Genomic DNA, 27,462 nt, shown 5'->3' with positions numbered 1-27,462 from the left:
GGTTAGAAGTTGCTTGCCTGTTGTTGTGTTATGTCTGTTTTATAGGATTTATATGAGATGTCAATGTCGTAGGCTATGTATAATTATTAATATTGCATCTTAGGTTACCACATTCTACTGTTGAGTGTTAAGCAAACATGTTCAGATTTCAATTTGCAACCTATGAACTACAAATAAGAGATTTCTACATTCAAGAAATGAATGTATTTTCTCTCTGTGTGTCTGTGTTTTGCAGATCTTATGAGCAGTGACAATCCTTTTGATTCTCAATGGCAGACGGTCTGCCTTCAGGATTACTGGAAGCATGTGTCGTTGTTGGACTTTCAAATGATAAACTGAAGGAGCTGTCTCAGGTAGAATCAGATAGTTGGGAGGGTTACATTAAAAATGTATTCAGTTACAGTCACAAATGAGAGCAGGGGCTAAAGTACCATTTTTCAGAAAAACATTATTTTAAAAGATAATGTTTTAGACATTGCTGTGGTCAATAATTCACAAGGGTGGTCTATCAATACCAGGTGGTATTTTGTACATGTAGAAAGACTTAAGTATAATTTCACTTTGAACATAAGTTGCACATTGTTACTTTCGAACCCATCAGTTGGGACGAATGTAACACACAGGTGGCCGTGGGTCAAAAGTAACACAACAATACAAGCTAGATTTGTTTTTGTGTTACTCGTGTTTTTATTAACTATACCTGACTATGACTTTGTTAATGTAACTGTAAACATATTTTGTCCTTTATCTTTAGAAAAAATTATTAAATTACATTTTCATTTTAAATTTCAGTTTCATCAAATGTTTCAAAAGTAACCCGACAGTACAAACTTGAATTATTTAGAATATTTGTTTAATTGGCAATGTCAATCCATTTTATATATTTTTTTCAACAGTATGAACAATATGAAAATTAGATTAAATTAAATTAGCATAATATAAATTCATCCAGCTGTTTTTGTGAAACTTAACTTTCTGACCCTCACTGTTGGCATATTCTCTTGGTATAATGTGACATAAACATGCTTTAATAAATGCTGCAACACAGAGAAAGTCACCACATTAGCGGGACAAAAGAAACACTTTTCACTGTAGGACAAAAGTAACAAGTGTTTTTTTCGTTCCGACAGGAACTCCTGACATTTAAACTCTGACATGGCAAACTTCAGGATGTGTTACAGCACTAAATAACCTTTAGATTGATCATTACTGTGACACATGAAACGAGAAACACAACTTGTAATTAGAAAAAAGTACCGCTTCAGAAATGTACTTATACCGTTTTCAAAAACTGCTTTCCGGTGTTGTGGCAAATTTCGACCCCCTGCCAAATTATTACCCCCCTCGTTGAAGTTGCTACCTGATTGCCTGATCCCAACCCCTCCCCCACACCTACTCCTAAACATACCAATACTAGCGGGGGTAATAATCTGGCGGGGGGTCAGAATGGCGCACAACACCGGACCTAACCGTGGGAAACGATGATGAAATCCCGTGATATTTGGCAGCTCCGGCCGCCAAGGGTTGTATGCTGAACTTTCATAGCTTAGAATGCGAATGTAGTCAGGGCTCTGAGAAAATCGCTTTGTTACTTTCATCCCGCACGTAATTCACAAAAAAGTATTCAGTAAAGTAATCCAAGCAACACATTATGAAAGGAATGTAATCTGATTACTTTTGTATTCCTTCAAGGTCACAAATAAAGTCAAGTAAAAAGCAAGCATGCACCTCATGTGAGTCATGACAGGCAAATAATCCAGCTGTCAATTTAGAGATGTGCGGATCAGCCGTAAAGTCAAATGAATTTGCCCTTAATATAAATCACCCACCTGCCACCCATTAGAACCTATGATTTTAACTGATTTAGGCCATTTATATTTTGCACAGCACCACTCAGTGTTAAGCGTGATGATATGGTAACTTACTGTAGGGTTTAAACCTTACAATATTAGGTTTTAATATTGGACATTTTAATTTACAATACGTTTTTTTTCCCTTTGTGTTTTATATAATGAACACTAGGAGGGGGTCTAGGCATATGTTTTCTTTGATTGATTTTCCCTGAAGAGATAATATTATTACTATACACTGTTGTTGAAAACGAAAGAGTGACGTTACGTTTTACTGTGAAGTGAGAGTTACGTGTCTTCATTTTATTTTATTTTATCAGCCCACCTGCAATTAATTGGAATGTTATTTGGATAATCCATGAGTCGGGCGGGCCGACCCACGGATTATCCACAGTCGCACGGATATAACCGTATTTTTGACGTAACTGTAACAAATTACTGTTACCAGATTTTTGTTTCCTGATTAGGCTACATAATGCCGTTACATGTATTCCGTTACTCCCCAACACCTGTGTTATGAAATGTACAAAACTAGATCTCTATCTAAAGACAAAAAATGCTTGTTCATGAGACATGATGAGACAGGCACTGGGCTACAGAATTTTATCTGATGCAATTTAAGATTGTGGTGCATTTTGGTTTCGTTTTGAGGTTGTTCCTGTATTTCTTAATTTGTTTAAAGGGTTATTTAAAATAACCGTTTATTTTTATTATAGGGAAATAGCTATTAAAAAAAAATATATTTACAACTTGCATTACACTTTTTGAAAAAAGCTCTATATAAGGAGCAATGTCTTAAAGGTCCCATGGCATGAAATTTTCATTTTATGAGGTATTTCAACATTAATATGAGTTCCCCTAGCCTGAATATTGTCCCCAAGTGGATAGAAATGTTGATCGGTGTAAAACCGAGTTCTGGCTGTCTTTCTCTGCCTTTGAGAAAATGACAGGCCAGACTAGCCAATCCTGAAGTCTCCTGTTATGACGTCCACACAGGAACGGTTACCTCCCTTTCCTCCACCCAGAGAATCTGGCACGCCCATGCAAGCGCTATATTTGTCCTGGAGAGATCAAGGCTTGTGAACGAGTGAATGCTGGCAGTTTCTCAGGGTTTGGATGTACAAATGAAAACAGAAGTCTTTTTTCAGTTCCTTCTGATCTGTGATCAGTGATTTCTTATGTGTAGCTAATTATTTATTATTCGTGCACACACTGCGGCTTCTCTCTCCCGACAGAACGGTGTTTTCGTGTTTTCTATATTGTGAGTCAGTGTTTTTGTACGTCCTCGTCGCGTCTATCTGTTCTATCTGTCTGATTGCATAATACTTTTACGTTTAATAGGTTTTTTCCATTTTTTCTAGTAATAAAGTATGTCATTGAAATTAAAAATGAATTAAATAAATAAAACTAAATCCATAAAATGATCCCATGATGGGAACCCCCTTAAAGTTCTTTATATGAAGCACCTGAAATAACCTATTACGTTTCTATATAAAACATTTATTTGGAGGATGTATATCAAAATAATTACTTTTTTTTTTTAATTTTTGCACCTAAATAATTAAATATTGCTTTTGACATATGTGTTTAAATTGATGTTTACATTTACATCAGATGAAGTCTCCAGTCATACTATATCAGTGTACCTGCAAAAACTTTGGCATGTTATTCCCATGGATAATGATGATCACAAATGCTCAAATACTCACTTTATTGCAGTAAATTATTGGACATTTTGGTTGTAGAATAAATGAATCATGGACAATGAATACACATTTAAAATCATCATGGAGAATCACCACGTACCATGTGATTTTATGTGTAAATTTCCTTTGATTTTCTGCAGATGAATGGAAGTCCTTTACCTCAGCTCGATCCTGAGGTCATACAGGTCTGTGCGCCTCCGTTTGTGTCCAAAGACAGCGTCAGTGAACCGGGCGTGGGAAATTTCAGCCGGTCTCAGCTGCGATGCTCCTTCATTAAGAAGAAAACTGATAGGCCCGTTATTAGCACTGGAAACCCCAAGGATGAAATCACAGAGGATGTCAGTGTTCCCAAAGACCTGGATCTGGTGGCTCTGCCACATCTTTGCTTTCCAGGTGAAACTAAATTGTGTGCAAAAGTTTGTCTATGCATCTGCTGCAGTTCTGTTCCCCCCAGACCTTCATGCATTTCACACTGTAATACTTTAGAAACAGTATACATCTCTGTAGAAGAGGGCAAAGGACACAGACAGCAATAAAAAGAACAATTCATGCTGTAAATGTTAAATAGTTCAGTGCACAGTAGCGTTAACGTTAGTCTAGAATGAGTAAATTGGACTAATATTAATTTCTTTCTTCTAAATCAGGAGGGCTTCAGGTAACTCGGGAGCAAAAGGTGGAACAGTTTCACTTCCTAGTGTTCACTGACGTGTTTGGAAACCAGACTCATGGAGTGGTTCTCCAGTACTATAGATCAATACAGGTCAGATTCTTATTGCCTCTCATTATGGTTGTGTATTGACAGATCACCTGCGCTGAGTGTTACCTGCTGTTTATGAGTGTGTCCTGAATTATTGTGACATGGTAATTGGAAGTTGCTGTAGATTTTCTTAAAGTTCATTACTGTTTGGATTTTGTTGGTTTGGCATCCAAGTTATATTCACCGATCAGGCATAACATTATGAGGTGAAGTGAACAACACTGATTATCTCTTCATCACAGCACCTGTTAGTGGGTGGGATACTGTATATTAGGCAGCAAGTGAACATTTTTGTCCTCAAAGCTGATGTGTAAGAAGCAGGAAAAAGGATTTTAGCGAGTTTGTCAAGGGCCAAATTGCAAGAGCATCTCCAAAACTGCAGCTCTTGTGGGGTGTTCCCGTTCTGCAGTGGTCAGTATCTATCAAAAGTTGTCCAAGGGAGGAACAGTGGTGAACCGGTGACAGGTCATGGGCGGCCCAGGCTCATTGATGCACGTGATATATAAATATGAAAAAAAAAAAAAATATATATATATATATATATATATGGTGGCATGCAGATGATGCGGTTTTGATTAAGGCTCTGATATATTTCAAATTAAACTTTTAATTTTAAACCCTGTTATACAGGAAGGGATGATGTATCCGAATAGACACCGGTCCACGTGCAAGTCTCCACAACTCTACACTGCTTATGCGATATGTGTTATATCAAAACACCCATTTTACAATACTCTCAAGGACTGTCTGTCCAGGTAAGGCCAAGATTCAAGACATTTATTCACATGTATTATAAATGAAAAAAGTTGAGTATATGTAAAACAGTCATCAGTATTACATGGGCATTGGTACATCATAAACTGCATCCAATTAGATGTCTAGGGGGGAAAGGGAAGTAATGTTTTAAAGAAAAAATTTGCAGCAACAAAGAGAAGGTTTGAATGTTCTAAGTCCCAGCACTCAGTACACAATGTAAGATTTAAATAGATTTATTTACAATAAATAAGTGATATCATAAATACAGTGCCAAGGGAACACTAAACAAACAATCCCAACATTAAAAAAAGAGGCCCGTTGAAGAGCGGGTGTGGCCAAAACAACAAACAAAAGATCACTACCTGGGGCCTGTACCATGATAGTAGTTTAACAAACTCAAGGTTACAGGATTAGTTTCGATTTGACAAAACCAAACCAATCTATTCAGGCTTTGTTGGTCCCATGATGCTGATCATCAGCTTTCTCTGTCAACTCAGGCTTTGATCCTGAGTTTAGGAGTTTAGCTGTGACATCAGTAGTGATCAGCCAATCACATGCTGTGGATCAGTGAAACTGAGATTCATTTCTCTCTTCTGCAGAATATTACATGATTGAAACATATTTAGAATTTAAACAAATTTACACAGCAAGAATAAAAGAGCTGTCTATGAAAGAGGACAACTTTAAGAAAAATCTTATACGTCAATGCAAGTAAAAGTTATGAAGTTAGTTTAGTATGTATAGAGAGAGAATTGAACATTTAAGCTCACATGTAGTAATTTTTATAGCTTTATTTATTGATTTTAAAGCTTATTTGTATGACCTTTATATGGTTTATTTATATTGATTTTAACTAAGTGCCTAATTGATTAACTAAAATGATACATGTGTAATTGATTAAGGGTATAATAATTACATAAATGATATCTAACTCATTCAAAATTTTTATTATTATTATAAATAAGCATTGTTAAAAGCCAGACGCTTTAGTCTTTAAAAACCATTTGCTATGTAGTGTTCTTTAATTTGGAGTAGAAAAAGGGGGAGTGACTTTATTGCATCAGAGGTGTGTCACTTTGCTTACAGCTGATTGGTCCAATTTCAGTTTGAGGACTCTTATCCAGAACATAACCTGCCCTAGAGCAGGTTAGCCATGGAGTATAAGTTACTATGGAGATGAACACTGCTAAAAGCCAAACCACTTTAATGGTACCTAATTCCCGGGATTGGCACAAACTAAGCTTAAACATATCTGGCTAGCCAGCTAAACCGGCTTCATGGTACAGGCCCCTGGTGGTATGGAATCTAATTAACCTGCACAAAATAAATACAAATAAACAACAACACTCTTACCTTACTTCCCTACTAACAAAAACAGGAGAGAATGAGAACAAAAGAAAATTGGCCCCCCCGTCTCCCTACTGCTTCAACATAGCAGGCAAATGACTTAAAAGCCGGGCACACAGCCACAACACGTTTAAGTTAGATTTTTTGTTTAAGCTTAAGCTTGACACATAAAAGCTGCACACTACAGCAATAACACCCATTTAAGCTTAAGACACAACAAGAGCAATACTCTGGGACTGGCAACGTCACAACCCTCTCATGCTCCTGGGAGAAGGACTCTCTCTTTGGTTCTCTCTCCTGTTCTGCTTAAAAACGGTCTCCTCTTGGCAGTGATGAGGAGCAGCTGGTAGGTCCCATCACCTAGATTAGGACAGGGAGGAGCACAGGAAATAGGGCAGAACACACATCATAAACTACAACTGCCAGCAGGCCGTTGGGTCTATTGGCAGAAACACACAGTACATCAATGAATGACATATACACCATAATTGTAAAACAAACGCATACGTCCTGGGACGTAACAGCCTTCATAAAGTATTCTGAACTTAGTTTGATATCACCTCAGAGTCACAATGTTCGCACTTTTCAGAGAAATCAACTTGCAAATGTCATAGTTGTTTCTGCAGATTTTCTCCATTACCTAAATTTTCATTCTACCATCCGCAGCCTATTCAGGCAGCTCAAAATCTGCCAAATGACTGATATGGAAGAGAAGGTGAAGGAGTTCTCTGCTAAACTGGCTCTGATCCCAGTTCCTCCTCCTGGTCAGCTGCATGTGGTGGGTTCATTTTAGGCATCTAAAGTTTAGAAAATTCAGAGAGCTGATTAAAACTGTAATGCCACAAGAAGATCTAATGAATACATATAAAGTATATTTACATATTTTTTTCTTATCAGATGTTCACCTTGCGACCTCTGACCATTGTCCTTCCATCGAAAGAAGATAAAAATCATCCTGTCATTGACCTGGACCTGCATCTTCCGTTCCTCTGCTTCAAGTCCAGAGAGTTGCTGCAGGTTCAAATATGATTAATATGATTAATATTGAATATGATTACTAAATATAGAAAAAACACTGACTGGATAGTTTCCTTGTTAGCGGTTTGAATGAACACCGACTGTGTGTGTTCATTCAAACCGCTAAGAAGGAAAAGGTTCATCAGTCAATTTTAGATGCAAATTTTTGGGGGGAGAAATGGAAAATAGTTCAATGGAATGGGTTTTCATTCTCTCTTTAAATGGAAGAACTTTTTGATTAAACAATAATGGTACTGAAATTCTTGGTCCACATCAAATAGGAATAATTTTGCATGTCTCTGTTTCCCTGTAGATCATAGCCAGTATACTCACAGAGCAGCGTATGGTACTCTTTTCCTCGGACTGGTCCAAACTGACCCTGATCGCTGAGTGTTTCATGCTGTATATTCGGCCCCTGCTCTGGCAGCACCCACTGGTGCCAATACTGTCCCAACAGATGCTTGACTTCGTAATGGCTCCGACTGCCTTCCTCATGGGATGCCACATCAGCCACTATGAGGAAGTTGCCATGGTAAAGCATAAGAAATGTTCCCTATTAACTCATTTAACTGTTTTTTAGTTAAGGGTTTTTTTCTGTAAACTGTGGTCCGCTAGAGGGACTGTAAACATTTTAGTGTAATTAAAAAGAAATAGAGATTATTATTGTTTATTCTAATGATTCTATTATTCTATTTTATTTGATCTATCTATCTATCTATCTATCTATCTATCTATCTATCTATCTATCTATCTATCTATCTATATATATATCTATCAGTAGATAGATGTATCGATATATTGGTTGATATAGATAGATAGATGCCATGTGCTCTGTCTGTTCTTACCGTGCCCCGGTTACCTTGTCTCCTTATGCTTGCACCTGTTTTAGTTCATTTGTCACCCTTTATATTCCCCTCGTTTTTGAACGTTTCATGATCGTTTCGTCCCCAGATCGAATCAATGCCTTGTTTTTGAGCTATGTCTGGTTAGTTTCTTTTTTTTTCCTCCCCTTTTTTTGCTACCCAGGATGGGAGAGAGAGTGAACTTGGAGAGTAGAGGTAGGGACCTGGCGGTGGTAAGCTGAAATCTTGGGGCTGGTGGGCAGGGAACATCCAAAATGGAGCAGGAAGGGTGTAACAGGAAGGATGGGATCTGGCAGCCAAAGCAGACAGAGGAGCAGGGCAGCAAAAGAAAAGGGGAGGGGAAAAAAAAAGTAAACTAACCATGCAGGAGCTCAATTTGATAATGTAACATAGCGGAATGGCATGACAACTCAAACACCAGGTGTCAGATATGTGGTCCAAACAAACAAAGGGCACAAGACAAACAAACTTTGAGTTTATATGGGGTGCGTTTTCCAACGATGTGACTCGCTGCTGAACTTCCATTCGATGCATCTTTGAAGAAATCAACTAGCTTGTCACGACCGTTTCTCGAAACCATACAGTAGCAAATTAGACAGATAGATAGATAGATAGATAGATAGATAGATAGATAGATAGATAGATAGATAGATAGATAGATAGATAGATAGATAGATAGATAGATAGATAGATAGATAGATAGATAGATAGATAGATAGATAGATAGATAGATAGATAGATAGATAGATAGATAGATAGATAGATAGATAGATAGATAGATAGACAGATAGATAGACAGATAGACAGACAGACAACCTTTATATGTTGAGAAGTGAATGATAGTGATTTGTGATCTGTGAAATCACTGTCCGTTTATCAGGAAGCCGATGACCTAATTCTGATCGATATTGATGAGGGAACTGTGTCCTGCTCTCGCTGTCATTACGTTAAGGTCCCAGACACGCCACAGGCAGCTGCTCAGAGTTTCATGAGTCGGTAAGAAACACTTAGTCATTAAATTCAGTCTTACTAAGTCTAAAAGTCTTGAAGTAATCAAAATATACAAGATATTAATAATCTCACATTATCAGACCCAGCTGGCAAGACCAGGTCCCGTTATATACTGACAGTTATGTATTTGTCAGGTTTGTAATTGTTTTGCTGGATCTTCATACAGAAGGAAAGGTCTTCAATTACACTATGACCTGGAAGTGGTTCATCAGAGCATCTGTGGAGATCTTAATGAAGTTCGGATGCAGAGAAGACGCTGGCAACACAGACTCAATTTGGAAATACAAAACATCACCCTGGAGCTCATCGTGAACATATTTAGGTCAGTGAGATCATGTGCGGAAATCTAGAGCAGACTTTTTAACTTTCTGAACCTTTGAAATTTGAATCTTCTGCATATGTCTAATTGATAAAAAATGACTGTGCTTCTTTTCCCAGAGATGTCAGTGATTACCTTAGTTACGAACACAGAGTTTTTAACACTGATGAGTTTCTCAAGACCAGGGAGCCAGAAGACCAACCATTTTATAAAAAAGTGACTTTCCAGTTAATAATATATCTAGTCTTCAACCTACAGAAATAGAACCAAACTTTACAACTGATGGCTTTTTCGTTGTGACAGTTGTTGGATACACACATTTTCCACTCCTTCTTGAAAGAACGTTTGAATGGAAAGATGGATACATTTACCCGAATGGAGCGTAGTATTCGGACAGATAACCAAAAGTAAGTTGAAGCTGTGTTGTCTTTTACAAATTTCCTCACTTAAAGTTGTATAGATAAAAACAGTCACACCCCAGTCATCAGTCAGACCTACAAAAACAAAAGAAGAAAACAACCAGAACCACAACAACTGGGTCATAACAAACATACACTATATTGCCAAGGGATACCCCTCCAAATCATTGAATTCAGTTGTTCCAATCACTTCTATGGCCACAGGGGTATAAAATCAAGTACCTAGGCATACAGACTGCCTCTACAAACATTTGTGAAAGAATGTGTCGCTCTCAGGAGCTCAGTGTATTAGGTGCAATAAATTATTTGTGAAATTTCCTCACTCCTAAATATTCTACGGTCAACTGTTAGTGGTATTATAACAAAGTGGAAGCAATTGGGAACAACAGCAACTCAGCCATGAAGTGGTAGGCCTCGTAAAAAAAAAAAAGTGGTAGGCCACAGAGCGGGGTCAGCGCATGCTGAGGCGCACAGTGCGCACTGCGCAGAAGTCACCAACTTTCTGCAGAGTGAGTAGCTACAGACCTCTAAACTTTGTGTGGCCTTTAGATTACCTCAAGAACAGTGCGTAGAGAGCTTCATGGAATGGGTTTCCATGGGTGAGCAGCTGCATCCAAGCCTTGCATCATCAAGTGCAACGCAAAGCATCAGATGCAGTGGTGTAAAACATGCCGGCACTGGATTCTAGGGCAGTGGTGACGTGTCCTCTGGAGTGATGAATCACGCTTCTCTGTCTGGCAATCCGATGGATGAGTCTGGGTTCGGCGGTTGCCAGGAGAACGATACTTGCCTGCATTGTGCCAAGTGTAAAGTTTGGTGTGGGGTTGTTTTTCAGGGGTTAGTTAGTCCCAGTGAAAGGAACTCTTAATGCTTCAGCATAACAAGACATTTTGGACAATTTCATGCTCCCAACTTTGTGGGAACAGTTTGGGGATGGTCACTTCCTGTTCCAACATGACTGCGCACCAGTGCACAAAGCAAAGTCCATAAAGACATGGATGAGCAATTTTGGTGTGGGGAAACTTGACTGGTCCTGACCTCAACCCAACAGAACATCTTTGGGATTTATTAGAGCAGAGACTGAGAACCCGTCCTTCTCGTCCAACATCAGTGCCTGAACTCACAAATGTGCTTCTAGAAGAATGGTCAAAAATGTCCCATTCCCAGAAGAGTTGAAGCTGTTAGCTGCAAAGGGTGGGCCAACTCCATATTAAACCCTACGGATTAAGAATGGGATGTCATTAAAGTTTATGCGCATGTAAAGGCAGGTGTCCCAAAACATTTGGCAATATAGTGTATTTTCAAACTTCACAAGGAAAATTCTGTATCTTAATTTTTTTATATAAAAATTAGTAGAGGCTATTTCATTGTTGTGTGTGTACTATAAATTATTGGTGATTATATTGTATCTTTTAGATTTCTCTAAAATTATATATTTTTTATTGAAATATAATTTGTTATTAATTTCTCCCATAGATGGAGGGGATCATTGGATTACTCTCGCAGACCCACCATAAAGGAAATGGCTCTGAAAGGGGGTTCAACAAAAAATGGTCTGACTAAACGTCTAAGCACAAGTCTAGCTAACCTGAATGCTGAGAAACACCTGTCTCCTAAAATCGTTCCTGAAATGCGTAAGAGAACTGCTGTAGTGTTTTTTCCATCTGCACAGCTCAGTTTTGTTATTGAAATTGCATTTATCGTAATATATTTATGTTACTGATCATCCTTGCAAATCCCTTATCCCAAAAGCTCTGAATACTCCACCCAGACCAGTCAAGATCTTCCAGCTCCCTGATTTCCCTCCTCCTTTTAACTACCCCGACGTGTGCCATTACTTTGGAGATCTTATTCTCCAGCTGAACAAAGCCATATCAGCCACCCCACCTGATGATTCCTCCCTGCTAGCCAGATACTTTTACCTCCGCGGCCTCATCAACATGCTGAACTCTAAGCGCTTGGATGCCCTCAGTGACTTTCAGAACCTTTACAAAACAGATATTGAGATTTTTCCAGGAGAGCTGGTAAAAATACTGGTTGACTCTCTACAAATAGAGGAGAGAGTCCAGGCACAGAAGAGATCTGAGCTCAAATGGCTCATCTGCCATGTAAAGGTCAATGAAAAGAGCGAGCATATGGAAGCAGACTATCACGTGAAGAAGTTCAAGCTGCCCAAGGCCCCCATGCAGCTGGAGGAGTTTGTGAAATGTACTCAGGAATCAGGCATTGTGCGGGACGTGGCCACCACACAGAGATTGTTTGAAGCTCTCACCATTGGTAAGTCTGAGCTGTAGTGTGTCACTAGCTGTTTCCATTCAAAAGTGTGAATTTAACTTATGCGCAAAATTGGAATATCACATAAAGCATTCGCAAATAAAGCACCGTTTCCATCCCATGTGTTCAAGAGAACAAACTCGTCGTTTCCTGGGAAATTAATAAACTTTATTTCATATAGCGTCTTTAAAAGCAGCATCTCAAACATACAATCAAATGCAAGACTGGCATCATTCCAAAACAGAACCATCAAGAGTCACTGAACCAACTTTGAAATGTTAGTATGGGGAAATAACTTCAAAAAGTTCAAAAAGAGAAAATTGTTATTCATCCATATCTTGATCTTAGAAACACAATCAGAAAGAATTTCAGATTTCAACAATCCAGATTTCACCAGGTTTAGAGTGTATAGTTTTGAGTATTATCAGCATAAAAGTGATAATGAAGGCCGAGCGATTGCAATAGAGGCCCAAAATATTAAAGAGTAAAGGGCCTAAAATTGAGCCCTGAGGAACACCAGTGAGTACCGAACTGATCTCAGACCTGTAACCACCCAAGGCAATGAATTGGGAATGGTCAGTAATATAGGATTTAAATGAGTTTAAAGCTGTCCCCAAAACACCAAAAGCACTTTCAAGGCGAGTAAGTGAAAGACTACAATCAACAGTATCAAAAGCAGCTCTGAGATCAAGAAGGATGAGAATGGAAATAGCCCCAGAATCAGAAGCCATCAACAAGTCATTGGCAACCCTTACCAGAGCCTTTCAGTATTGTGAAATTTTCAAAAAACTGACTGAAGGGGTTTCGAATAGACTATTAACTGTAAGGTGGTTATACAAGTGAGAGGCGACAATGTGTTCTAGTATTTTTGCCAAAAACTGAAGATTTGAAATGGGGTGGAAATTGTTAAAGTCGTCCAGGTCAGCATTTTCTTTTTGGCACAAAAGCTACGGCGGAAATGTTTAATCTAGCTGGAACTACCCCAGTCTGCAATGAATCATTTATCATACCGAGGACAGTAGGGCACAAAACATCAAAGCAAGATTGAATTAAACTTATAGGATCAAGCAGGTGGTAGATTTTCATACTTGATACCTCCCTTTTGAGAGCCTCAGAATCAAGCTGTAAGAAATTTGAGAGAAGAACCATAAAAACAAGAGGGATAAAATAGTGAAGCAGGTGTAACAGATTTGTTTACGATCGTTGTCAATTTTAGAGTTAAAAAAGTGAAGAAAGGAATGACATAACTGTTGAGAAGCAGGCAGGGTAATATCAACATGTGTGCTTGAACGTAATCAAGACAGTTCTGGGAGGTCATTATACCAAATCACATACTTTGGCTCAGGCATTTCCAGTTATCCAATCACATCCTCTGTTGAGGCAAATTCATGTAAGTTTTTTTTTTTGCCTATCGAGGGATTTATTCTGTAAATGTGGTTCCATCGTAGTTTATGTGCATGTCTTCTTATTGGAATTTGTTTTTTATCTAAATTGAGCGCATTATCTAAATCTTCACATTTACAGCATTTTTTTTAACGCAATCTCCAAAAATTCGCATAAAATTAGGTGGATGGAAGCATGGCTAATGTGTAAAGTCATTAGGGATGATAATGATGTATCTGTATTGGTCAATATTATATAGGCCTCGACTGGATATTTCTATAGCTCAATAAGCTTGCTCATTTCCTCTATTTTTACATTTAGATTACATTTGCTGTCTTTTAACGCCCATTTAAATTTGATCTTCAGTGTTTAGCTGAATTAATTAATAATTAATAATGGATATACATTTTCAAAGTGAACAATATACTATTGCTGATACTTTAAAAACGTATACTTATTACATTTATTTGTTGTGTCTTACTGTTTTAAAATAAATTAATTAATTAAAAACTAAATAATCAGCTGTATTTCGTGACATTATGTAAAAGATTTTGTTCTGATCTAGTTTCTCCCTCTGCTTTCTCAGGTGGGCAGAAGCAGATTGATCCAGAGATGTTCCGGGAGTTTTACACCTTTTGGAAAGATACTGAGGCAGTAGCAAAGGAGGTTCTCTTGCCCGCCACGGTCCTAGAAATCCTGGACAACAATGAGTGTGTGTACAAGCTGTCCAGTTCTGTGAAGACCAGTTTTGGTGTTGGTAAAATTGCCATGACCCAGAAGAGGCTCTTTCTGCTGACCACAGGCAGACCTGGATATGTTGAGATCACCAGGTTTAGGGACATCGAGGTTTGTTAGTGTTGTTCTTACCTGTGATATTCTATTCTAACTGAGAAGTTAGTGTTTGCGGTAACCTTATGAATCCTGTGAACCCAGGAGGTGAAGATCTCCACTGCTCCGTTCCTGCTTTTGAGGATCCCATCTCTAAAGATCAAGAACAGCTTGAAGAAAGAGATATTCGAGGCTAATTTAAAATCTGAATGTGAATTGTGGAACCTGATGATCAAGGAGATGTGGGCTGGCAGAATGATGGCAGAAAACCATAAGGTAAAGTTTTTTTTAATGCATTTAATTCATCCTTGATGAAGTATTAATTTCTTCAAAAATCTAACCCAAAATTTAAACAGTAGTGAATACTATTCATTTTAAACGTTCATAAGATATTAAAGATTAAAAGCATTAAAACGAGTCATGTACAATTTTGTAAAAAATAATTGATATGTAATATAAACCATATGGTTTATAAATCTACTACAGAATGTATATATATATATATATATATATATATATATATATATATATATATATATATATATATATATATATATATATATATATATATATATATATATATATATATATATATATATATAAAAAAAAATTACCAATGGGATTTGCAGTCATTCAGTGTTTTTAATGGAAACAGGCAGGGTGTGTTTAGGATGCAGGGAGGATTTAGAGCTGTCAAAATAATGGAAATTTAAAATACTTTTCACAATCGCTTTACTACACCCTACTAGTGCATTTCCATCTCATACCATTTAGATTAACATGCACACATACAAGTCCTTCACTAGGTGAAAATTGTTCAATGTGCTTTATGGTATTTAGGTTTCAAGTTTCTCTTACTCTTTCCTTGAGGAGATAACTGCTCCTCCCCTTTTACACAAAAGCAAAAGTACTTTAGTTTGTGATCTGTGATCTCCTCTGTTATCAGGACCCCCACTATGTGCAGCAGGCACTGACCAACGTCCTGCTTATGGATGCAGTGGTGGGCTGTTTACAGACACAGAAGGCCGTTTATGCTGCTTCCAAACTGGCCTATTATGAAAATCTACGTCAAGAAGGTGCGTTTGCGTCTATGTGTCTGATTTTCTACCTGAACATCTATGATGAAGACAGGACAGCTGTATTAAAGTCTTGTCTTCCTTCCCACAGCCCCCATGATCATCCCCAGACCCACAGCAGAGACTCTAAAACACAAGATCAATCCATCCCAGAACATGACAAACCCTCAGTCTGTCGATGTCTTGCTCTACACTCCAGGTCTGCATGCATGAAATAGTTATCTAATATAATGGTCTAGATTCCTCCTGTCCCCATGACATTTCACCATAGTTTTATATACATTGTTTTAGATTGGAATTCTTTCAGATTGTAAAGTTAAAAGCACAGGACAAAGCTGAAATTGTCTTTATTTGTCCACTATTGAAAATACAGTAACACTTTACAATAAGGATGTATTAGTTAACATTAGTTAAAGCGTTAGCTAACATTAACTAACCATGAACAATGCCTCTGTTCAGCATTAGTTAATCTTTTTTAACGTTAGTTAATAGAAAATAAAGCTGTTCATGGTTTGTTCATGTTAGTTCACAGTGCATTAACTAATGTTACCAAGATTTTAATAATGCATTAGTACATGTTAAAATTAACATTATCAAAGATAAATAAATGCTTTATAAGTGCAGTTCATTATTAGTTCATGTTAACTAATGAACCTTATTGTAAAGTGTTACCGAAAATACATACTACTTGAATTGAGCATATGCATGTTATCAAAATCATGAAATTCTTTCAGTGGGATGTAAATGTGTGTACAATTCTCAACCTGTTTGTTCTGGCAGTGCCACATGACAATTTCCATGGTGTTGAATTGTTCAATTAGCATTTTTGAACATGTTTAGCAGCAACAAGGGGAGCAGTGAAGAGATTTGACCTAATTGTTTCTTCAGATACTCCTACAAAGCCTTTGGTTAACCCGCATTTATGCCTTGACTTGGAGGATGTAGCAAATTAAATATAATTTTACAGTCAAGGAATGCAGCAATGCCTGGTAGTTTATATATACATTGTCATTTAGGTGTTTTCCAAAATCTGGATCCAAAGCAACCATATATATACAGCTCTGGAGAAAATTAAGAGACCACTTAAAGTTCAGAAATCAATGCTAAGTGGTCTCTTAATGTTTTCCAGAGCTGTATATATATGGTTGTTTTGGATCCAGATTTTGGAAAACACCTAAATGAGAATGTGGAGCACATTTTTTTGTTTGTTTCAGTAACATGAACAAACTGTTTGTGGAAGGTTCAATTTCTTTTCAACTCCTTCCAGGCCAGTTAACTTTCTGCGACAGAAGTGTGGATGGGAAACCTAAGCTCTGGTGTGCTCTCAGCTGTGGGACAGTGGTTGTGTTCGATGCTGTCAGTTGGTCTCTAAAGCAAAGCTGCATTAATTTAGGAGATTCTCGACTGGTAAGATGCTGCTAACCAATTTTTATTTAATATATTAAAGATGATACACAAGTAATTGACAGAAATATCAAATGTCCTTGATAAAAACTTTCATCCTTTATTTAGTGACACTGCAGTCAGTGAGAATGTGTTTTTTGATATTGGGATCTTCAAGTAACATATTCGTTTTTTACCTGTTGACAGTTTAATAATAATTGACAGTCCTTTCTGAGAGTTTTCTTTTTGCCACAGTAAAATCTACACAATGCCACCTTGTGGATTGGAAAATTGTGGCAGTATTGTTTTCCAATGGCTTGTACTCCTGGCTGTAGATTTTGGATCTGTGGAAGAATGAAAGAAAATGAAAGTCTACAGTACATCTCTAAACTGATTTCACACAACAGTCTTTTATTTGTGCCCAGAACTGCATGATGGTATTGGACCAGGAGCAGGTGTGGATTGGTTCTCAGGACTCTGTCATTTACATAATCAACACTCACAGTATGCTGTGTCATAAACAGCTGACGGAGCACCATGGAGAGGTCACAGACTTCGCCCTGGAGAAACTGAGCTCTGAGAACAGTTTAAGGTGAGTATTGGACCGTAACATATTTCATTGGGTCTGGCCTGCCTTAATGTCCTGGCTGGGGATGGGGATGGATTAGACTGACTGCACTGTGATAATTTTTATTTTATTATATAAATAATAAACAACATTAACAAAATTAATGTTAAATTAAATGTTGTTTATTATCTAGATAATTAATTAAACACCCTCACTCTCACACACACACACACACACACACACACACATATATATATATATATATATATTATTATTATTATTAATTTTTTTTTTTTTTTTTTTTTTTTTTTTAAGCGTGCTTCACATTCTCATTTAGGTGTTGCCAAAATCTGGATCCAAAACGAGAATATATAAATATAATTTGTTTTATCTAATTTAATTATTATAATACATTTAGTTTATTATAGATAGATAGATAGATAGATAGATAGATAGATAGATAGATAGATAGATAGATAGATAGATAGATAGATAGATAGATAGATAGATAGATAGATAGATAGATAGATAGATAGATAGATAGATAGATAGATAGATAGATAGATAGATAGATAGATAGATAGATAGATAGATAGATAGATAGATAGATAGATAGATAGATAGATAGATAGATAGATAGATAGAGTAACATTAATAACAGTAACATCACCAGCAGGTGGCAGTATTGTTTGTAATATTTGATATATTTTTGACAACCGTGGTTGAGAATAGAGATTACACTATAAATGAATGTAATTTTTATGTGTTCTCCAAGCCAAGCACAGGTGTATTCCTGTAGTGCAGATGGCACTGTGATTGTTTGGAACGTCCCCTCCCTGAAGGTGAAGAGGCAGTTTCATCTGTCCTGCGACAGACTGCAGTCCATTCAAGTTTTCAATGACTCCTTATGGTGTGGTAAGTTTGTCATCAGCCTAGTAAAACAAAACATGTCCAACACTGGACTGGGTTAGCTAGAAGCTGCAATACTCACTATAGAGTTTTTACATATTATATTTTTTAAAAGATGATAGCGATGAAATTACCCTGGCATAATTTTTCAGAGGTTATTTGGCAACGGAGAGCATGACATTAAAGGGATAGTTCACCCAAATTCTTCAAAAGTTCTCAACAGAACAAATACATTTAAACAGTTTTGGAACAACCTGAGAGTGTGTAAATGATGACAGAACTTTCATTTTTGGGTGAACTATCCCTTTAATAAAGTTAATTTGAATATATATAAAATTTAGCTTTTTTTATTGTTTCTGAAGGTGCCACGGATTGTGTGATGGAGCTGAGACAGAATGGAGCTCTGCTTCGGAGGATTTCCCTCCCAGACGATATTAAAACCACTGGCAGTGCCTTCGGCAAAGTCACACAGTTTATGGAGGTTTGTGTCACCACAGAATCAGCTTTATCAAAATATGATGATCCCCCTTCCTAAAAAATTGCAGATAAATATTTATATGCATAAATACCCATTTATACTGTCTGAAAAACATAAAAATGATATATATACATTTAGTCAAGAAAAGAAGAATGAATGTTTTAAGATATAAATCTTAAATCTTATATTATTATTCTATTAAATTAAGATTTACGGTGTCTCTCTGTATTAGATGTGTTGCAGCTTTGTTGTTTTAGTTTGAAGTAGTTTTCCTTCACTGGTTCATGTTTCATTCAATTTTGCACAAACAGACAGTCAGAGAGGTCAGCCATGCCACTAAATGGTGTGAATTGCTGAAAATTATAATGTGCTTGGATACAGCTAACGGTCTTAGGGCTCTTGTTTTGTGTTTTTTAGAGAAGACAGATCTGGACAAGTTTTACAGACTCATCAGAGCTTTGTATATGGGACTCCACCAACCCCGTAAAACCACCCAAACGGGTCACACTCCCCAATTGCAGTGAGGTCACCTGTATGATCAGAGTAAAGAAGCAGGTACTACTCGGTCTGTAGATCTGTAGATGACTGGAATTGTAAATAAATACTGGAATTGTAAATAAAATCTTTAAAGAAATTAATGATTCTATTATGCAATTAAAATTAATTGAAGTATGCAATTAAATATGCTAATATATATAGTACAACTGGTCAATATTTTGGAGTCAGTAAAATTTTGTTTTTGAAAGAAGTGAATTCTTCTATTCAGCAAGAAAGTATTAAAGGATTAGTTCACTTTCAAATGAAAATTACCCCATGATTTACTCACCCTCAAGCCATCCTAGGTGTCTATAACGTTCTTCTTTCTGATGAACACAATCGGAATTATATTAATAAATATCCTAACGCTTCCAAGCTTTATAGTGGCTGTGAACGGGGGCTATGAGTTTGAAGCTCAAAAAAGCACATCCATCCATAATAAACATACTCCACTCTGGGGGGTTAATAAAGGCCTTCTGAAGAGAATCGATAATATCCATATTTAAAACTTTATTGAGTAAAATATCTAGCTTCCGCCAGACCGCCTTCTGTATTCAACTTACGTAAAAAGTGTGACTAACGCGACTTATGACGTCAGACATTTTGAACTGCGAGAGGCTTTACACTTTCTGCATAAGTTGAATACAGAAGGCTGTCTAGCACGAGCTACATATTTTATATTATAACGTTTTATATATGGATATTCTTCTTACAAAACACGATCGATTTGCTTCAGAAGGCCTTTATTAACCCGTCGGAGCTGCATGGAGTACGTTTATGATGGATTGATGCACTTTTTTCCGCTTCAAACTCAATGCACCCTGTCACTGAAGTAATTTTCATTTTAAAGTGAACTACTCCTTTAAATTAATCAAAAGTGAGAGAAAAAGACATGTATAATGTTACAAAATAACTTTCTACTCATCAAAGAATCCTCACAATTTCCACAAAAAGTTAAAGGGGTCATGACATGGATTTTATAAATCACTTGTTTACGACGCCTTCTGAAAAGGGCTATTTAAACTAGACATGTGAAAGCGAAATTTACTTTCACTCGTCCGTTTGTCCTGTTGTCGACAGACTCAAGTGCGTGGAATATGTCAGACACTGAATGTGATTATAATGGGGTTTATGTGCAGCCTTGGTAAGCATTAGAGACTTAACAAAAATCTTGCCATCCCCAAACTTTCGAACAGTATTTGTTTTTTTTGTTTGGTGATCTCATTTGCGTGATATCACATGAGATGAACTAAGATTGGATGTTGATCAAAAATTTCTCCTCTTTCTAGGTCTGGATTGGTTGTAGTGTTGGGTCAGGCCTCAGTAAGGTTGTGGGGAAGATCTTTGTGTTGGACACTGAGAGCCTGGAAGTTGAGAAGGAGCTTGAGGCCCATGAAGACATTGTTCAAACGCTATTCTCAGTAGAAGACCGATACATTCTCAGCGGCTCTGCAAAACTTGACGGTAAAATCGCCATCTGGAGAGTAGATTAAACAAGCCGAGAACTTAAAATCAAGTTTTAAGGTCTTAGCTTCACTAACACACATGCATCAGGATTTGTGACATGCGATAGTTCCTCAACGGTCTTTACATAGTGGAAGAGTGTTTCTGTCGACCCTGATTTTCATTTTCCTCAATTTGATTCTTGGAAGATAAAGCAGATGAAAGGGAGATTTTTTTTTTTTCGCAAAAACTGTAGTATACAAAAATATTGCATACAAAAAGCACATAGACTATTTCATATGTTCTTCACATTATCTCTAACTATATCTGTTTGGTGAATTGCACACATTGTTGCCCTTTGAAAGTGTCATGTAACCCCATCAGCATGTGGTGAGTAGAGCTGCTACTGGTTTTGATTGGAGTTATCCAGTGATGGCACTATGAGGGTGAACTAGAGTAACCAGCAGTTTGCAAATATTTAATCAAGCCTGGTAAGGGAGTCAACCAACTACTACAATACTATATGTACAAATAGTCCTTACTACTAACTGCTCATTAGATGTCATTCCCTCTCGTCTTTGACATCAGGTATTAAATGTTGTGGGGTGAAGAATTGTATGTATCATAAATAGCATTATAGCAAATGGTATAGTCCCATCTTGTCTGAAGCATGCTATACCTGTTCTTAAAAGGCCTAGACCTGATCCTTTATTTTTTAGTAACTATCGCCCGATTTCAAAGGTGCTTTTTTATGTTCAATTTTGGAGAAGGCTGTTTATCATCAGCTTCTCTTATTTAAAAATATTAAAAAATATTTTTTGATACATTTCAGACAGGTTTTAAGTCTAAACACAGTACAGAGTCTGCTCTTTTAAAAGTGTGCTGTTCTGCTTCTACTTGATCTTACAAGAGAATTTGATACAACTGAATATTAATTTTTTTAGAGTGTTCAAGTCAGTGGGTAAGGATCCAGGGAAATGCCCTCAACTGTTTTTCTTCTTATTTAAAGGACAGAAGTTCTCTAGTACAATTGGGATTTTTTTCTCAGATTCTGCCGTTTGTTTTTGTGGGGTTCCTCAGGGCTCAATTCTGGGGCCTATATTGTTTTCTTTGTACATGCTACCACTCTACATTATTTGTTACAAATAAAAATGTGCTTATCATTGTTATGCAGATGACACTCAACTGTATCTTCTGTTGAAGGCAGGTGAATGAATGAATTGCTTAAGTGACATTAAACTTTGGATGGCACTGATTTTTTTATAACCTAATGAAGTGAAAACAGAATGACTAGTGTTTGGCTCCGTTATGTCACCACAGGCATATACTTGATCGTCTAGGCCCTCCTGCCTCTAATGTACATAAGCAAGCAAAGAATCTTTGATTCAGAGTTTAAATTTGATAAGCATGTAAACTGGTGAAGTCTGGTTTCTTTCATTTAATGAGAATTGCAAAAATAAAACCTGTTTTGTCTTTTAATGACTTGAAGCAGTTTATACAGACTTTTATATTTTCAAGTTTGGACTACTGCGATTCTTTGTATCTGGGGCTTTCTCTTGTTCTGATGAACCGCCTTCAACTTTTACTAAATGCATAGGCTTTTGACTGGGACCAAGAAGCAGGTCAGTGTTTCTTCAGTGCTAGCCTTGTTTGCATTGGCTCCCAGTTAATTTCAGGGTCCAGTTTAAGGTTTTAAAGACCCCCTTGTGGTGAAAATCAAGTTTTTAATGTTGTTTCTGTGTCTATGTGATATTTTAATATGCTTTCAGACAAACCTTGTGCAAATTCATGAGTTAACACCATCACTGCGTATTTTCTCCTTAAAACTGCAGTGAACCAAAGACAGTCTCAAAACGCGTCTCTTTGAAATCGCCCTTGTCCTCTACGTCTACTTCGCAAATATGTTGTCCCGTCAACATGCGGGGCGGGCTTTAGCATCATCTTTAACTATGCTGGGGAGTCTTAAGAGAAGCCAGGTTATCCTGGTATATTTTTTTGTTGATATGAAAAACCGGGTACATTTATCAATATAACGTTTGAATTATGTATTTGATGTATACCATTTTATGATGAACTATATGCCTATCTCCACTGTCGTTCTAAGTTGTTCAAAGTGTTTCTAAGGATACTGATTTTTAGTAGGAAGGCCGAGATGGGCAACCGGAACATGGTTTGTGTAATATTAGCAACACATTATTAGCTGCTTGATAATGTAGTCAAGCAAAAGGCTAATCATATTAATTACTGTTATGTGTCTGACATTGCAGAGAGTGATACATAAAACACATTACCATTCTGATACATTGACTTGTAGATGACCCTGCATAATTCACTCCTCCACTTCTTCTGATTCAGCTTCCGGTTCGAACATATATGGCTGAATTATGTATTTCCACTTGCCATTGTGCAGCGTTTACTACAGTAAAGTTGACCGGATGGATCAGGTCCAAGCTTGTGTGGGGCTAACTTGCATATTTATGGATCTGCGTATAATAAATGAAGAGAGGGTGTAGATTTACATTCAAGCTATTTTAAGATTATTCACAGGGGAAAAAAACGTTTAAATATGCCATTTTGGTGATCAAAGACTAGTTTTAAGGGATAAAATAATTGACTACAGGGGGACTTTAATGTTTGTTTTGAAGGCCTTACATGGCCTAGCTCCCAAATATATCTTGGATCTTCTCCAGCTTTACCCGACAACAAGGCCACTGATGTCATCTCCAACATTACTTCTAAAGGTCTTCAAATCTTGTCTAAAGTCCAAAGGGGATTGTGCCTTCTCTACTGCTGCACCCTGACTCTGGAATAACCTGCCTTTGGATATTAGATGCTATATTGGGTCATTTTAAATCCCATCTGATGGCGCATTTACTTGCCCAGTTGGCAGTTAATTACACCTTGTTTTACTGTTGTCTTGTGTTTTGCAGTATATTTAGTTTGGTGTTTTTAGTTCTTTGTTATTTATGCTGTTGAAATGTTGTTTTAATGGAAAGCACTTTGGCCAACTCGTTGTTTTTCAATGTGCTATCCAAATAAATAAAATAAATTAAGAACCAATTGCTGTGCTTTTGAAGCATATGCTACTTTAGGAAAGGGATTGCTCAAATCTCAACAGTGGAAATGTTTTTTTCTGTGTAGCCTGAGTATAAGCAAAGCCTTTGAAGCTTGTCGCTGTAAAATATAAATAACAGTTTAATATATCTTTTTGAATTAATTTGAAAGCTTTCATTCCTTTTAAAAGCTGATCTTATTCCAAAAGAGCTGAATATAGAATCGGGTGAGGTTTGTGGAGCTGCCATGTACACAATTTCCTGAAAAGCCCTGGATCAAAGGGAATTGAGGTCCAAACACCAGCACTGCCTGAGGATGGACTGAAGCCATAATGAGTAGATTGTGTAACAGTGTGCAACTCTGAAGTGGCTTGCAGATCATATGAAATTCTCTTTGATAGACACTTGTCTGTTTATCTGGATTTTTGTTATTGCAATTGGGGCTGTATTCATTTAATATCAGAAATGATTTGGGAGAATCTTGTAAATGTCTGGGTTATATTTAGTCCCCACCACCAAAAAACAAACAAACTGATTTTCTTTTCTTTTTTTTTAAATTTAGAAATTTTAAATTCTTATTGCGTTTTGACATAATTTTCATTAGAATTTGCATTATTACATAGAAAAAATATAATTGCTGTTATTATATCCACTTATCTGTCACACTGTTTTTGTACTAAAATAAACATAAATTAAATTCCAAATAATGCCCCTGGTTTTATGATAATGTATACTATTAATACAGTGGATAAATGTATAAATACAAATGTATTTTTTCACATTACAATAATTTGAAAAAGAGTCTGGGGCAAATGGGATTTATTGTAATGAAAATAATTTGACAATACATACATAATGTTATAACAAATATTATTTAATCATATTTAATAAAAATGGGCGTTTTCTTATTAAATATAATTTCATACAAAAATATATATTATTTTCTATTATTTCATCAAAAAATATATTTTGAGGTAAAACGTTTTGCTTTGAGAATAGAACCATTTTTTAACACAACAACAAGCAGAATTTCCTCCTAGATCATACTTTTTTTTTTCTGGCAAAGTTTAATATCAAATCTTAGAATAGCAATGCTAATGTGGAATCAGTATTTGCCTTTAATATTCAAATATGACTTAATAAACATGGAGCCATTCTGGATCAGCCTTCTCGCTCTGGGGGTGTTTGTAGAAGGGGCCCTTGGCTGTATTTTTGCCGCCCATGCAGAGAGCAGTGATTGGCTGATGTGTAACACTCTGACCCTGGGGTTAGCCATCTAACTGTCAGACGTCACTGGAAGGAATTTTGGGGATGTGTCTGAATGACAAAGCCAGCACACATCTATCCTGTTGGATTGAGTGTGTGTAGGCGTGCAGCACATATCAGTCCTTTCAGAGCTGGTGTGCGTGGCATAAGAATGAATTTGTATAATTGAGAAGCAAAATAACAGACAGTTGATTCATGGAAATTTTGATGTCAAATAAATATTTTGTGAGCACATTCTTGTGTAAAGTTGACAGGTAGCTACATACTGATGTAGTCAAGTGGATACTAGTGGATAGATACAAGTGGATAGTAGCCTATTTTTTCCCTATTGGTGCAACACCAAGTTCAATAGGCCTGTATATAATGTCTACCGTATAGCTTATTTTTTCCATTAGAAAATTATCCTCAGCTAGTTAATATTTTTGTGAATGCTGGACTGCCTCAGGTCGAGTCAGCCATATTGGAGCGAGCGATTCAGAGCTGCAGCAGCCAGCGTTGGGAAGCCCGATTCATTTACCGTATCGGTTCGTTCAACCCGTTCGGTTTCGCGAACCGATTCACTGTTTCGTTTTGATAACCGTTACAAAGAGTTCCCAGAAGTCTATGAAGTCCTAGTTAAATTCGTAGCATATCGCTGTTTTCGATTAAGTTTATACAAACGTGTCTGTTGTATGTAAATATTAAAGATGGTTTGCATTTGATGCTTTAATTCACTCGAATTGGGACTGAATTATTTTTTTATTATTTACTTCTTCTTCTTACAGATATACTTACCTGTCACACATGTACCGTTGTTTATAGTTATCGTGTCACATACATTTTTAATCTTCAATATTCCTCATTGTAGTCCATTAATAAACGCTTTGCATGTCGGTTCTAAAGAACGATTAAAAAAGAGTCGGTTCAGCATAATGATTCATTCGCGAATCGGTCATCACTAGCAGCAGCGAGAGTGAGCGCAAGAGGGAGGATTCCGGCTTCAGATCCACTACAGACCCCACGGAGCCTGGACGGACCCACAAACAGCGTTAACACGGGATACAAACCAAAGCCAAACATTACAGGGTGTTGGTCAAGAGGGTCCGTTTTTGGAGACATTCGATGAAAAGAATACGGTAAATATTGGTTCTGGTTAAGAATGCACATTTTATATTTTCTATAATAAATTGCAATAAGTGTGTTAGCCTGGTAGCATAGCGTGAGGGGCTCGTATCTGCACTTGGACCTTGAGAGTGGGCTTTCCTGGGCCAATCTGACATGTTGTGTTAGGTTAGATTGTGAATGCGAGGCGTGTTTTTGTATTGCAGCGTGCTTAGGATTCCCGTATCATTATGAAATTGCTGATAAAAGTCAGCTGTGCACGGCTTTACAGGACAAAGTGCTCCTGGCAATGCGAAAGAGACCCAGTAATTTCAAGCCATTCCCAATGTTTTATTCCTCACAGAAAATGCGTCGTGTCACATTTAACACCAATCTGCATGTTTAATAACCCGGTGTAAATATGTCTTCTTGATCGCTGTTGGTTTGTCATCTTGAATTAAGTGTGTTGTGTTAGGGGCTGTGTATTGTTGTCAGACTGTTTCTGTTCACATGGTGAACTGAAAACAATAACAAAAGACTGCAACCGGTTTTGTGTGCTGGCAAGCTTTATTTGCCCTATGATGCTTTCTACCAATATTCCTATGCATAAGTGCATGTGTTTTCACTTAATGACTAGTTCTTGCAGTGATTTTGCTTATTAGGTAGTCTAGTCAGTCACCTGCTTCATGTAACGTTAGCCCAATATCTCAGATAGATGGTTTTATATTCTGGGGGTGATAACTGGCTAAATTCAATTCGATTATTATTTTATGAAATAGAAACTTATTGGAAAAGCTACAATAATTAGCGAGGAGAACAAGGTATCTGATTTTTTTTATTCTGACAAAATCGTGAACGAATCGTTATTTTGAGTCAGTTCTATCTAATGAATCTGTTGAACCCATCGCACAACTTTTCTGAAAGATTCGTTCTCGAATCAGACTTAAAAAAAAAAAAACAACAACATGCAATTTTACCAAAACGTTTGAAATCTAAATAACTTATACATGATGTAAAAAACGATAACAACTAATGATGCCAGCCGATCACAGAATTGATTGCAGGGAACTGTTCGAGAGAGCCGATTCACTGAAATGATTCACTAGTAAGGGTTTGCTGTTCACCTGCTTTTTGTGGAT

The 27,462-nt window shown here is 37.0% G+C and overlaps 2 protein-coding genes across 4 annotated transcripts in view; both read left to right on the top strand.

Moving 5' to 3' along the window:
- The first annotated feature begins 267 nt into the window (after positions 1–267).
- Positions 268–23,222, top strand: dennd3b (DENN/MADD domain containing 3b). Its single transcript, XM_079837043.1, has 23 exons — positions 268–353; positions 3,697–3,949; positions 4,201–4,316; positions 4,944–5,068; positions 7,083–7,194; positions 7,314–7,433; positions 7,747–7,965; positions 9,177–9,292; positions 9,474–9,629; positions 9,746–9,842; positions 9,930–10,033; positions 11,522–11,679; positions 11,798–12,322; positions 14,289–14,548; positions 14,636–14,806; positions 15,477–15,606; positions 15,698–15,805; positions 16,874–17,013; positions 17,415–17,581; positions 18,333–18,472; positions 18,829–18,947; positions 19,362–19,499; positions 20,771–23,222. Exons 1-23 carry the CDS (start codon positions 270–272, stop codon positions 20,972–20,974), a joined length of 3,762 nt encoding a protein of 1,253 aa, XP_079693169.1. The 5' UTR covers positions 268–269; the 3' UTR covers positions 20,975–23,222.
- A 2,960-nt stretch (positions 23,223–26,182) lies between these two features.
- ptk2ab (protein tyrosine kinase 2ab) overlaps positions 26,183–27,462 on the top strand; it is an 88,944-nt gene continuing 87,664 nt past the window's right edge. Inside the window, exon 1 of one of the 3 annotated variants that reach the window (XM_079836986.1) lies at positions 26,183–26,358. The gene's annotated coding sequence lies outside the window, so the exon portion shown is untranslated. The remainder of the gene's footprint in view (positions 26,359–27,462) is intronic. The other 2 variants (XM_079836984.1, XM_079836974.1) reach the window with 2 other exon arrangements.

Source organism: Gobio gobio (assembly GCF_949357685.1).
Source record: "Gobio gobio genome assembly, chromosome: 15".
NCBI lineage: Eukaryota > Metazoa > Chordata > Actinopteri > Cypriniformes > Gobionidae > Gobio > Gobio gobio.
This window is presented reverse-complemented; position numbering and strand designations above follow the sequence as displayed.

What these genes read in the sequence shown, in the direction of transcription:
- dennd3b (XM_079837043.1), top strand. Translation starts at nt 270, where the DNA reads ATGGCAGACGGTCTGCCTTCAGGATTACTGGAAGCATGTGTCGTTGTT. An exon ending in CCAGGTTTAGGGACATCGAG is followed by an intron (nt 14,549 to 14,635) that starts GTTTGTTAGTGT and finishes CTGTGAACCCAG; the next exon opens with GAGGTGAAGATCTCCACTGC. An exon ending in CAATGACTCCTTATGGTGTG is followed by an intron (nt 18,473 to 18,828) that starts GTAAGTTTGTCA and finishes TTGTTTCTGAAG; the next exon opens with GTGCCACGGATTGTGTGATG.